General features: G+C 38.3%; 1 protein-coding gene across 1 annotated transcript in view; it reads left to right on the top strand.

The window, feature by feature from the left end:
* LOC107553916 (myocyte-specific enhancer factor 2C-like) overlaps window positions 1–14,681 on the top strand; it is a 73,723-nt gene that overhangs the window by 13,490 nt on the left and 45,552 nt on the right. Inside the window, exon 2 of the mRNA XM_016236263.1 lies at window positions 6,505–6,693. Within this exon, the coding sequence (XP_016091749.1) occupies window positions 6,640–6,693 (54 nt within the window). The 5' untranslated portion in view covers window positions 6,505–6,639. The remainder of the gene's footprint in view (window positions 1–6,504; window positions 6,694–14,681) is intronic.

Below are 14,681 nucleotides of genomic sequence, written 5' to 3'. Positions count from 1 at the left end.
TACATACAGAATGTAATTCAGTGGTTAAAAATGCTTCATTAAATTCAGTAATTACTATTATATTAAATATGTGAATTTGGATGTAGCCAAAGTCTTTGTCTTTGAGAATGAATAGATTCTTATATTAAATTAGATCTTATATTAAACTATTGAGAGTTCAACAAATTACTTTTGTGTTATTGTATGGTGATTTAAAACTGGATTTGTACCAAATAATGCTGCTTGCAGTGTAAACTCACATACCTGACAAGAGCATTTAGTCGTACATGATTCTGTGCCAAGATTCATAGCTGTTTTGACAAAGAGAGGTGATCTTTGGGGAGGTCATAGAGGCAGGCGTTTTATTTTAAGGTACATGTAGAACTATTTAAGTAATTAGCTGTTGATTCCTGTAGAGACAGAGGGAAGGTATTGCAGCAGAGTCCTGAAAGAGCGCCCTGTATCACATGAGTAAATCCCTCCACCTAATGCCCTAATCTAGCAAAGAACCTGAAAAGAGCTATTCACTTATCACTGCAAAAACAGAAAAGCAGTTCATCTATAATTTTACACTTTTGCTAATAAAACCTCACCTTTTAGAAAATGTCTCTCTTCATCTCTGCTTTTTTCCGTCTGGGTTGAAATGAGTTTAAGAAGAAACACATTGCTTGAATGGTTAGGAAAGTAAGATGGTCTGTGAAATCAGTTTTACTATCTCAGAATGAGGTTGTTTTGTGTGATGAAATCTAATGCTGTGGATGCCATGATTTTTTGGCCATATCTGCTGTAAGTATGTTGGTAAAGCTTTGTCATTAAAGTTTTGGCTTTAAGTGCTTAAAAAGCAAAAACCACAAGACCTTTTTGTCAGATCTTGCATCAGTGAAGGCCATTTGTTTACAGTCAGCTGTGGCTCAAGACCTCAACTCTTTTTCTCTCTATTCTTCTCTTATTTTTTCTTCTTTTCTGGCCTGGAGAAGGAAGCGCTGGAGTTTTGGTTCCCATTTTGTGTACGCTGGAACAGTTTAGGAAAGGAAGCACCTTTACACCTTTGATTGTCTGTGGCTGCTGATGCCATATCCTTCCACCATTCTGTGTGCATGCGTGTATGTTTCCTGTCTCTATCCAGTCATACAGTGGGGGGTCTAGGGGGTATAGATGGATAGAGGAACCCAGATAGACACTGATGCTCTCTTACTGAAATGAGACTGTGTAGATTGTTACAGTAGCTTTTAATGTGCTTTGATTTCATTCAAAATACATTCGGTGGAAATCAGGGGGAATCCAAATCAAATGTGTTGCATAACTATAACTGCTTTTCTGCACTAAACATCCAACTATTTCAAATGTAAACTGGTTAAGCAATAAACCATATGAATTGCATCATATGAGGACTCAACATAATATTTTTTTTCCTTTTGGTCCACAGAAGAATAACTTTTTGATTTGTATTTTTATTTACTAGAAATAATTATCATACAGTTGAACAATTCCTTTAAATGTTTTATTTTTGTCACAAAAATAATGTGTTACATAAAGAAAATTCACAACATTTGTTAACAAAAACTTGCAGTAAACTAGAAATTATTATTTCTTTTTTTATTCATTTATTAGGTTATTTATTTTATTTTTTTACATATGATGCATCAAATGTAAAATTTTCATTGGTCAGCGGGCAGTCCTTACTGTTGAGACTTATTTATAGTGGTAGCTGAGAAAAGTCTGTACCTTTTATTTCTGACCACTTTTATTCATTCAAATTTTTAAATCCACATGCACAGTAAAAATGCATGCTGTATGCCAACCATTTTTACTGGCACTCATTAAGATCTTCATTGCCAGGGTCCCTCCCACACTGATCCTGATCTCAGGTTCAGGTCACCCATCCTGTGTCTTTTCCACAGCTAAGATTTATGGGCACTCGTCAGCTTTGTCCCTCAGGCAGACGCTGCCACACTTAAGAAGCACTGCCCATAATGACTTTATACAGACAATAGACCGTTAACTCTCTCGCTATGGGCTCCCTGCCCCTCGTCAAGCACAAACCAAACAGCCGCACCTCCTTAAATATGTGTGTTAAAGAAAAAACCTTGGGAGTAAATAACAGTACTTATATGTGACCATGGACCACACAACCAGTCATAAGGGTCAATTCTTTGAAATTGAGACTTATACATCGTCTGAAAGCAGAATAAATAAGCTTTCCATTGATGTATGGTTTGTTAGGATAGGACCGATATTTGGCCGAGATACAACTATTTGAAAATCTGGAATCTGAGGGTGCAAAACAATCAAAATACTGAGAAAATCTAATTTAAAGTTGTCCAAATTAAGTTCTTAGCAATGCATATTACTAATCAAAAATTAAGTTTTGATATATTTACGGTAGGACATTTACAAAATATCTTCATGGAACATTTTCTTTACTTAATATCCTAATGATTTTTGGCATAAAAGAAAAATCGATAATTTTGACCCATAAAATTTTTTTTTTTTTTTTTGACTATTACTAAAAATATACCCAAGCAAATTAAGACTGGTTTTGTGGTCCAGGGTCACATACAGTTTTGAGGATTACAACATGAAAATTTCAAAAGCATGCCTTTGTATTGGAATTGCTCAGAAGACATATTAAAAATGTTTTTTGGCCTCTTCAAGGAAACAAAGTTTATTTTAAAAGAGTGAGGGTTTATTTAATGTATCATGCACCTCCTAAAAGGTTTACTTTCTGCCCCGTAATATGTTATTTCAAATCTTCGCGACCACATTTCCCCACGAGGATAGAGGATACTGCCCTTTTTTTTTCAAACACACGCTAGTACCAAATGTCTTGCAGATGTGCTGCGAAGAAAAGAAAAGAGGGAAAGTGGAAACGAGAGCGTTTACGAAGGGTGGCAACATTGTGCTGAGGTAAATTTCTCAAAAGATCAGCTCCTGTCTGATCGTAATAATAACGTACAGATGACTTTAATGTGGTGGGAGTCAAGCACCACTGCACTGTTCCATACAGATTGTGCCAGATCTCAATAAAAGTGAAACCTGCCGGAGTTGTATATCTCATCAAAACAAATGTTTCATTATCAGATACAGTCTCTGTACTTTTTTACAAATATAATTCATGGTATTTGCATCTTAATCATTTTTCATTCTCAACACGAGACCCCTTAGAGAAATATAAAATGGCTTTGTTTCTTTGTTCCTCTAACAAAATTATATCGCTGAGCATGGAGAAGAAGTCATATTCACTTTATTAGAACTTTGACAATACAATCGCGCGCGAAATATATATATTTTGCTTTTCAGGTGGAACACTAGGGACCGAGCCGACCCAGAATTGTGCTTGTTTATGAACGTACTCATTGCACTCACAGTTCCATTTCTTAAAGGGAGAGAGAGACAGAGCGAAAGAGAGAAAAACACACAGCACCTCATTACATCCCAGTGCTGGCACCCCCACCTCTCTCTTCTTTTCCCCCACGATTTCTCCTCATTCCCCCACCACCCTTGTGCTCTGTGGCAGAGGAAGAGAGGCATGGTTAACAGATGGGAGGGTGGAAGGCAGCTTCTCCTCCTTTTCCTCAAGAGAGACCTGCTCACATCTCTCTCGTTCTCCTTTGGTTTTCTCTTTTCGCTCTGATTTGCTCTTTGTACTCTTGCTTTGAGCCCAATATATCAAATGAGAAAGGTTGTGGGTTAACTTGTCTTATCTTTCCCTCTCTGTCCTGTAGCATCCCTCCGTGACCCTTCAGCCCTTTGGTGGTGACCTCTCTTCCAGGCTTTCTTCTGTCTGTCACACTAAGCCAAGCTTGTCCTGAGGTTCACTTTGGAAGGAGGGATCTTTCTAGCCCTCGTCTCTCTCTCTCTCTCTCTCTCTCTCTCTCTCTCTTTTTCTCACCCTCCCCATATGCTTTGGCTATGGATTAGTGAATTGGCTTATCATGGCAGAGAAAGCCTGTTAGTAGTCCCTCTCCGCCTCACTCTTTCTCTCTATCTGGCATAATTGCACATACTAAAGACTAAAACGCTCTCACACACATTTGATCTCAAACACACACATAGTCTTTGTTCCCATGTTTTCGGCAGGGGTCAGTCACACTTGTGCATCAAGAAATCGTTTAGTCAGACATTGCATATGAGTGCTTGTGTGGCGGTGACCGGACCGTTTTTATATCTAAAGCGCCCCTGGCTGCTGATCAACCACAGCTTGTCTGCGCTGTAGTTCGGCTTTACTGGTGTAAATTGGATTGTGCTCATCTGTGGTAATCTGAAAGCAGATGAGTGTGAGCATGTGTACATGTGAAGGAGCGGATGAAGGAAAGAGAGAGATGGGGGAGGTGGGGTGGCCAGGGTGTACAGGGTGAACGGAGAGTGAGAGATTGTGCTGAGGTTGAATCAGGTTGTCCCAGTGCTTATGGGTGGGGGAAGGTTACCTGGTGCCTGAAAGGATATCTTTATATGCTTTAGATAAAATATCAAACAAATAAATAAACAAATAAATAAATATATCATTACGGTAACATGTCCACAGGTAATGTGAGGTTATTGCATAAATAAATAAATAAAAAATGTCAGTTCAGGTTTCCTTTACATATCTACAGGTTTAATATGTTGTTATCTAATACAATAACATTCAAACTTTCATTCATTTCGGTTTTTGGTGCCACTGTAAACGCGAGTCAGTGTCCAGGTGAAGCCCATTAAAAGGCATTTAAAATGAATACGTAAGGTACAGCAGGTCCATGTTGAGACTCTGGCATGGTTGAATCAGGAATTACAGACCTGTCGTTATCAATGAGGAAGCTACTCTTTGAGTTGCAGCCACAGACCCTGTTTTGATTGAGTTAACTACTTAATCAGCTTTCAAATGTGAGCAGTGAAACCACACTCCGTGATGCCACGTCTGCTGGCTGCACGATGGGTAAATATTTACACAGGCATCCAGTCGTTATCACTAGCTTGTAGTTGAGTTGTTTTGCTCCTTGTTTTATGTCTTTTACAGTGGTCCTCTAAACAATCATCAAGCCACTTCGGATTTCACCACTTACACACTAAGACGTGCTTGCTAACGGTCCAGCTCTTGGTGAAGTACAGAGCGCTGTTGTTTGTATGCTAATAGAGTGTAATCTTATTCTCAGTTATTATTAGAGACAGTGGGGAAAAAATACATTATTTCAATATCAGCATTTGTAGCAAAGAAACTATATATTTAACAACTCTATTTCAACAACACCAAAGGAATCCAGCAAATCTGTGCGGAATTTGGGAAATTAGCCACACTGTATGAAATGAACATGAATCTGAGCCAATGAAATTAGAGTTTGCTTGTGGTTTAACTCAACTGACATGGAAAAGTCTCTGGAACACTTTAAAACCCCTACTCCACCCATAAACACTTGATTATTAATAAATGAGAGCAGCATGGCAGCACGGATAGACGTCAGAAGCGCAGCGTATGCTTTAGGTGTATCTACATCAATGTTCCTCGCTCGCTCTGGCAGGTGAAATATGGTTCAGAAAGAAGAAAAAGAGCCGGAGAATAAAGAGAACGCAATGGAGGGCTTTTAACGTGACACCACTGACAGATTTACTGCATTACAGCGAGCTTAAATAATGGGACACTCATTTGCATAACGAGGGATGTTATCACCTCTACTGTCAGAATAAAACACAACAACACTTCTGCCACTCCTCCCAGAGATGAATCGGATTGGCCTACTTTACAGCACCAAAGAGGTGCGCACATGCACACAAACACCGGCACATGCACACGTGTGTTCTGTGATCGTAAGCTCTCACACTGTGTGGATCTGAGCTGTGAGCACTTTATAGAAAGCCTGGGTTAGCTTCTCAGGTGAGGGCAGCCTTTCAAAAGCAGAAAGAGCTCAGCAGGAAGGCCCGATAAAGGCCCTGCACACCTTTTTCCCTGAGAGATGGAGAGCCGAGCAAAGCCGTGATGTGACAACGGGATCATATTCTAGAGCGGGTTTGATGAGGGCTAAATCAGGTTGGCCTATGTTTCCATTCAGGTTCTTTTTCAGTTCTTATGGATAGTAAAGTATTATCTTTTGGTGCACCGTAGCTCAGCCAGTTCGTTGAGTTCACATACATTTTCAGCTAAAAGGGAAATTCCAATGTGTTCGTTCAGAGCGCTAGTGACAATTCTGTGAAATGTTACACCAGCGTTGTTTAGGAAAGTGGCGCAGCTTGTCGTTCAGGCAACAGTAAACGTTACGCTGCAAATGATTAGAGCTGTTAAGTTAGTGGCAGTTCCAAAACACTGTCAAATTCTCTGTGACTGTAGAGAGAGCATGACAGTGCTGTCTACCCTCATAGTTGCAGCTGAAGCGCGAGAATCTGATTTGCATGATATTGATGGCAGAAAACAGCGCTGCCTCAGATCGTCTGCAGATTCTTTTGTCTTTATTTGCTGTCCCATGTGGCTCAGACTCTGCCTTTCCCTGTTTTTTAAAGCTGCGGTTTTGCCATTTTTCATCTGACTTAATGCCTTTCTCTCTCTGCCTTTCGCAGGTACAGCTACTGGAATCTTTGAATTGAGTGGAGGAAGTCAAGAGAAGAAAGCCTGGTTTGAAGAAAAAGCAAGCAAAAACAGGGACAAAAGTATAAAGTTCATTGGAGAAAGAGAGAGACAAAAAGACGGGGACAATGGGGAGGAAAAAGATTCAGATCACACGGATTATGGATGAGCGCAACAGACAGGTGAGTCACGCTGACCAGAAGGAGCCAAAAACCACCTCTAGACAGCTTCCTTCACAGAAGTTTGATGGGTTATTTCAAACTAAAATAGACCAAGTAGGTGGTGTGCGCATGCTAATTGTTGGTGTCCTCACATACCGCCACCTCTCGCTTATGGCTGTGGAATATTACTTCAGCAGGGGCAGAGTGGGTGGAGAACACAAACACCCAGAGATGGCAATGTTGGAATGATGCCACATGCTTCAGGGCTTTAGGTGGAGTCAACAAAGAGGTAGAAGATGGCCCTCGAGGGGCCTTCCTGCCTTAGCTAGTAGTTTTCCTCTTCAACTTGGCTCTCAGATGTCTGAGATCCTGTTCATCATTTGTAGCTTTAGTTGCGTTCATAATAATATAAAATGTAATTCAATTAAAGAATCTTTTTATTAATCATCTCTGCTCAGAAAATAACTGCTTAAACCAGGTTTTAGCTGTTTTAAGCTGGTTTTGCAGGTCTCTTAATCTTCCTAAGCTTGCTAACCAGCAGAAAAGTGCCCAAAACCAGACAAGATAAGAACTACAGCAAACCAGCTTTGCCTAGTTTAGGCATTAAAATCTTAAAATCTGTTAATGCATTCAAATTTGAACAATTAGAAAAACATTTGTATCTTCATTTCTTTGGCCGTGAAACAGAATCAAGTCAGGAACACATAAAAGCAGGCAGATATTATGCATAACAGATACTGTAGTTATATTGATCGTATTGGTGCCAGTTACATAGACGCTTGTTCTACTGCAAGATCAATAAATGTTCTTTATGTTTGACATTTACATTTGTCCTCTTATGGAGAAAAAAAAAAGTAGAAAACCTGGAAAGCAGTTTGACAGAAAGTAACCTTGACTAGTTTGAGGTTTTTCTCTTTGTCTTCTGTATCTGAACAGTCAACCAGAGTCCTCACATCCTTTCACAGGATGACACTTTGTCATAGAAACAGACATTTGTAGTTCCTCAGTCTGGTCTGGAGAAAAAAAGAAAAAAGATGTGATTTTGGGAAAAGGACTTGGCTAACAGTTGATATGACTGAGTGAGGCCATGCTGCTGCAGTTAATGGCTGCTGTCTGGACTTTGGGTGGGTTGATCAATTATTGAAGATAGTGTGAGGGCCCGAGGAGAAGTGGAGGAGAAAGAGAGAAAAACGCTGGTGAGGAAAGTAATGGGCGTGTCAGCCGGAGCAGACGGAGGGGGCACAGTGACATTAGTCATTCAGTACTTGAGGGTTGAGTAAGTTCTCCCCCTTGAGGAAACCAGAGGCTCACATGCATGTGGGCTCTCATACCAAACGCTGAAAGAATGAGTCAAGGTACTTCTCAAACCAGAAACTTCTCTGTTCTCGGTTTCTATTTATTTTGAAAAACCAACAAGTTTTGAGGTTAACGAGGCATCATATTGAATTTGCTTCTGTATGAATTTCAAAGGTTTGTGTTTATGAAAAATAACTGTCTTATTGGTGAGTTTATGTTTGCATAAAGGAATAGTTCATCCAGAAAGGACATTTTTGTCATTATTCACTGAATTCAAATATTTTTTTTTATGCTCAACACACATTTTTCAAGGGACTTCATGCAGCTCTTTCCATACAATGACGATTCATATATGTCAAGCTCTAAAAATAACAAAAAGCAGAAAACATACCATAAAAGTAGTCAGATAACTTCTGAGAAGTGATATTTGATCTCATTAATGTCTAAAATATATTTGATTTGAGAGTTATGGCTGAGGGGAAGAAAATAAAATAAGATAATGCCTTATATTTTAATCTTTTCCTCACACAAATGTATTTTATTTAGGGGGGAGCTTGGCACACGCAGTGACTATTAACTGCCATTATATAGATTTTTCTATTTTTTTTTTCTCATCCACGAAAAATATAGTGAGTCTATAATGACAGAATTTTCCTTTTCTACGCAGCTTTTTTGCACTATTTTCAACTTTCAATGCTCAAAGACACTGAGTTTCTAATCATAAGCGAAGATAAAAGGAAAGGAAGAAAGAAACGGAGAAAAGGAGGAGGGGGCTGATGTCAGGATGTTTTTGGCGAGGCTATCGGATTGCACAGAGAGCATCCTGTCTTGGCGTTATCGCTGTTCTCCTATCCTTCTCTCCCTCTCTTTTTTTCCTCACTCCCCCTTAACCAGACTTCAAGATCAGAGATTGATACAGGAAGGACACCTGATGAGAGTCAATGCCGCAGATTTCCAGGTCTTGGGATAGAAAAGAGGAAAGGGAGGGCAAAGAAAGCAACAATGACATTTATTTAATATGGTTGAAATTGAGCCTTTTATACTACTTAATTACTTTTGTTCTGTGAATGTTAAGATGTGTCTGCCATGTGGGATTGAACTCTTGGCTCACTACAAAAGTAAACTTCTAATCTGCATGATTGTGTTGACAATGTTGCAGGATAGTGGAGTAGATAAAATATGTTAACATTTTAAATTCTTCTAATTATTTGTAATGCATTACTTCATAAACACAGAAGCCCTTGAGCATGAAATGTATCGTTTTGCCAAAATTGGTCATAATTTTGCATGCTTACTGTCTAGTATGACCATATCGTTAGCCGTATGTCAACAACTTTCATTAAAACCAATGCCAAAACCTACTGTGGCCTTGCAAAGTGATAAAAAATACGCTCATAAATTCTCCATAGAGGTTTTGGTCAGAAGATGCTTTGCTGAAAACATGCATCATAAATTATTGTGTATTTATAGACTATATGCCATGTTCAACAGCTGGCACAGGGGTTGTCATTGACTGTTGTCCTCTTGCTGCCATTCATCTTGGGCTGTGGCAAACAACCCGCTTCTTTGTATTACAAGAGAAGCATGAAGACAGACATCACAAGACAAGAATGGGAGGCCTTTGACTTACAAAGGGTTTTTTCTTTTCTATTTTGCTTTTTCTCTGCCCTCTAGCTCTTAATGTGTTGAAGACGTGGCTGGGGCTGTGCATATTTTCACTTCCTCTTTAAGGAAATCTTTCCATACTGAAGCCAAATAAACAACAGACTGTTTCAATGGTATTACCTTAAACTCGGCATTCTTGAGATGTTTGCTCTCTTTTCATGCAAATGCAACCAATTTTTGTAGCAGAGTTGCATTTTATGGGTGAGATAAGATGAAAAAGGTGATGCTAATAATAAATTACAAATGAATTATATTTTAAAATGTATTAAAAAACATAATATATTTAATATAAAATATATTTATGTAAAATTTTATTTAGAAATAAAACTAAAATGTTATTTATTTTAGTGATAGCAAAGTTGAATGTTCAGCTTCAGTGAAAATCAGCTTCCAGTCTTCAATGCCACTTGATCCTTAAAAAATATATTTTAATATGCTGATTTGGTGAAAACAGTTGTGCTGCTTAATATACATAAATAAAAAATAATATAATTTATTAAAAAATTATTTACTTTTGAACTGTAGTCTATATGAAATAATTTTTTGTTATCTAATATGTAATGGCTCTATTCTTAATATAATTGCATATACTTTTCATTTACCATGTCAACATGTTAACATTTATTTATACAGTTTGCCTGATAGAGCTAAATAAAAAAGGCAAAAGTATGTGATATAGAATCACCTTTTTATATAAGAATCACCTTTTTCAAACATTTAATGTTTGAATGCTCAAAAATCTTTGGCCCAATTGTCGTCTCCCATCATTTCCTTGCTGATATCACCTCTTCCAGATTGGCAGCTTCCCTACGGCCCACCCTGCCTCTGGCGCCATGCTTATGGGCACAAGGCCTCAATCGCCCTGGGCGGCCACTTTGGCTCTGTAGCCCACCTCCTAAAAACACTTGCACAGAGCAATGCACCTCCAGTAGGCCTCCCTGGTGTTGACTGGCTGCCCAGAAGCTTAGACAGAGGGCATCAGTGTGAAGAGCCTGGCTTTCTTCCCCCCAGCCACTCAAACACTTTCCTGGGCACGTCACATGAAAGGACCCCCTGTGTCATAAAAGTGTTAGCCACATCGCTAACAAGAGCATGCTTACTGACTAATATTCACACTGCTGAATACACAGCATACACTTGCAAGCATGTTTGAGAGAGATGAATCTGTGTAATAATTATGTGAAGATAAAATTATATGTAGTTAGTTATAGTTAGGAACCAGTGACAGTGCTGTTTCATCTGCTATATGATGGCAAGAGGATTAAGGATTCGCAATACCAGGATTAAGGCAGGACATGGTGGATGTCTGACATTGGTGATGAAATAAAGGTGATGAAACATTTGCTTATTTGAAGAATAAATGTTGTTGCTGCTGCTGTCTTGGAAAATTAAACCCAACACATACAGATGATACTCTTAGATTCATTGAGTTAAGGAAAATGTGATGTGGTTTAACTCAACTGACATGGAAAAGTCTCTGGAACACTTTAAAACCCCTACTCCACCCATAAACACATGATTATTAATAAATGAGAGCAGCATGGCAGTCTTTAGGGCCACGTTAACGTGCAGCATTCAAAACAATTTTAGCCTATATAATAATAATATTTATATTTGCACTACTGTTCAGAGGCCAGTAATATTTTTTTTAAGACAACATTTTTTCTTTTGAACTTTCAGTTTGTTAAAGTATCCTGAAAAAAGTATAATGGTCTCCACAAAAATATTAAGTAGACTGTTTTCAACATTGATAATAAGAAATGTTTCTTGAGCACCAAATCAACAAATTAGAATGATTTATGAAGGAACATGGGACACTGAAGACTGGAGTAATGATGCAGAATTCAGCTGTGCCATCACAGGAATAAATGGCATAAAAAAATTTAAATGTGTGTATATATATATATATATATATATATACCCCGTTTATTATACTGAAGCTGCTATAAAACAATCTGTATATAGCATTGTATCACATGTGACTTGACTTTTGGTTAGCTACTTTACTGTTTTACAGAAATGAGAGTGTTTATGCACATTTATGTGCATCACTTTAAGATGAAACGCAAGATTAAAGCAACTGAACTTTTAATAAACATCTCTGGAAAAGGATAAGAATCAATATCCAGAAGAAATGTTAATCGTTCAGTAACTGATTTTTACATTCCTAATCTATTTTGGTCAGAATGAGAACATATAGTCCTACTTAAGACTTTTGAAGTCACTTCAGGACAAACTCAGACAGCGCGTTCACAGCAAACACATTAACCGCTGTTAATCTGTTAGTTAGCAGGTAGATGCATCACATTATTATGGTACTAAAGCTGCTGAACATAACATTCTGCTTCACCTTTTCTGTCCACATGACTGATAAAGTGGCCTGAAGCTGCATTAACTCTATACTGGGTAAAGCCAGAGGTATGGTTTTAATGAGGAGAAACTGTTCGTCCGCTGAGCACAGAATGTTCTGCTAATGAGCAAAACTACAACGCTTTTCTTCAACTGATTGAGAACTACTTTCATTTGTTCATTTGTCCATGTATACATCCAGAATTCATTTATTTATTAGGAAAAAGTATGAAAAACTAAGGCTTCTATCTTAATTTTTTTTTTATCTATGTCTCAAATAATGAAGGAAAGAAAGAAAGAAATCATTCTGATGAATTGAAATAAAGCACTAATAAAATATTATAAATATTAGATTAATAAAACATCAACTTAAAAAATGAAGAAATTGAAAAAAATATATATGTGTGTATATATATATATATATATATATATATATATATATATATAATATAACAGTTATTTAAAATTGTAATAATATTTCATAATATTACTTTTTCACAATATTACAGTATTTTTTTATCAAATAAGTGTGGCCTTGGTGAGCATAAGAGGCTCCTTTCAAAAACATTCAAAAGTCTTAGAGGCTCAAACATTTGAATGGTAGTGTATAATACATTGTAATTTATTCTGTTTCATTTTTATTTACTTGAATGGGACAAGAAGGAAATGATAACTCACTTTGATATGAACCAGGTTTTAACCTACAAAGAGCAAAAAGAACATTTGCAAAAATCACATTTTGGGATTTTCTTCAGCAGAAAGGGCCAGTTGTCACCCATTACTGCTGTGATAGAAATCCTTTTTCTGGAAGACTCTTTGTGATAGAAGTGCGTACTTTAATTGACACTCAACATGCACTATATGTTGTTTTCACCCCTCTAACTGACTTGGCAAATGCAGGCACCACACATTCTGTAGGCTTCTGTTACCTTTCTTTTCATCTCTGCCTCATGATGGTGTGATGGCATGGAGACGGAGCTTGATTCAGCCACCCATGACAACAGAGGCGTCTCTCCAATCAACAACGGAAAGGTGTGAAACAGTTTGAGTAAAATTAACAGCAAGAAAATAATGAGGCCCTCTGGGTATCCCATCACCCCTTGCTCTCCTCTCCACGATTCCCACCTTTCTCTTGTGATCGTTACCTCTGCGCCTGTCTCCTCACAAAACACGCTGTGAGATTTTTCACTTTTTCATCTGTCTCTCCCTCTCTCGCTCTGTCTTCTTTTTCTGCTTCTTCACCAACATCTTCTCAAAAATTCCTTTGCTTCTGCGAAATGTAACTTCTCCAAATGTATCCTCTTCGACTTGATCTTCTTAAAATTCCTGTGTTCCTCTTACGCTAATTGTTATTCCACTTTTCTTCTCATTATTCAATGCTTTTCTCATTTTCGTTTTTCATGCAGGTTTTGCTGCTTATTATATTTCTGCTGATGACCTTCAAAACGTTCTTTTTGTTACAGTAAGTGACGCTCAGTGAGGTTTTGAAAGCAATGCTTAAATATTGCATATTTTGTTACTATCAGTGTAGTTTAGCAGGAACAGAGTTTATGAAAGAGCACAAATGCATCTTCTAACATTGTTTAACATTTAAATATAAGCTGTTGAGAAAGGAAACAGAGCCAAATTTGTGTTGGGTAAACATATCTATTGTCAATACAACCCCTACTGTGAGACTTCATATTGATTCATATAACATGGAGCGTGAGTGGGGAGATTTTGGGGTGCGTGGGTCACATGAATCGCAGTGCAGGGGCAGATGGTGACAAATGGACATTCATCCCCCCTGTCTCTGTCCTCTAGAGGAACTCCCCAGGGGAAAAATGCACTGGAGGCGGGAAGCAGAAGCGAAGCCATTGTGAAGGGGAAGCTGTCAGGCACTTCCTGTTATGAGAGGAAATGCATACAAATGTGCTTCCTGACCTCCCCCCTCCGACTCCCCCTCACACACACACACACACACACACACACCGAACTCAGGCTGGGAATCGGACCTTTTTTCTCCTTTCTCCCTTTCATTCTTTCTGTTTGTCAGTACAAAGTGATTCTCAGTCCTTTGAACAACAGTTCAGACTCTCCTCACCGTTATGTGCGCAATGGCGCATTTAAGTCTACATACTCGGCAGTTAGTTTGTCATGCATGATACGGTTGTGCTCACATGATAAGGGTTTCACACTCCTGTGGTCTACAGGTTCAGAGTTCGAAGAAACAAAATCACAATCGTTATGAACCGTGGTCCATCACTTTTTGCAGCTCTCACCACATTGAGGAGGTGTTGTAACTGGCATTTTCTGCAATTAGCATGCTGGCTCGCTGAAGGCTCATGTGCTTCACAGATAACAAGGAATGAGATTGTGGAGACAAGTAGCGAGCAAGAGAAGCGGGACAACATCACACTTAAGGTCCTTGTGACCACATTACTTTAGCATGTTTCATATATGGTGAACTTTGTACCTAAACACTGGTTTTTGGAGACAATGAACTTGAGAAATCATTTGCTTTGAGTGACCGAACGCTATTATAAAGTTATTTTCATCATCTGATGAGATATGTAATGTTCGGCTAATATTCAGTCATCTGATCTCCCACAGTGAGGTGACCCTCTTCATGTTAAATAAGCAGCTTTTATTAGTCTACTGTATTTATCTGATTTGAGTATTTATCTCATGTTGAGTGGACATGACTTTAAACAGATTTC

Source organism: Sinocyclocheilus grahami, unplaced genomic scaffold (genome assembly GCF_001515645.1).
Source record: "Sinocyclocheilus grahami isolate Dianchi unplaced genomic scaffold, SAMN03320097.WGS_v1.1 scaffold486.1, whole genome shotgun sequence".
NCBI lineage: Eukaryota > Metazoa > Chordata > Actinopteri > Cypriniformes > Cyprinidae > Sinocyclocheilus > Sinocyclocheilus grahami.
The sequence above is the reverse complement of the archived record's forward strand: the minus strand, read 5'-3'. Positions and strand labels throughout refer to the sequence as shown.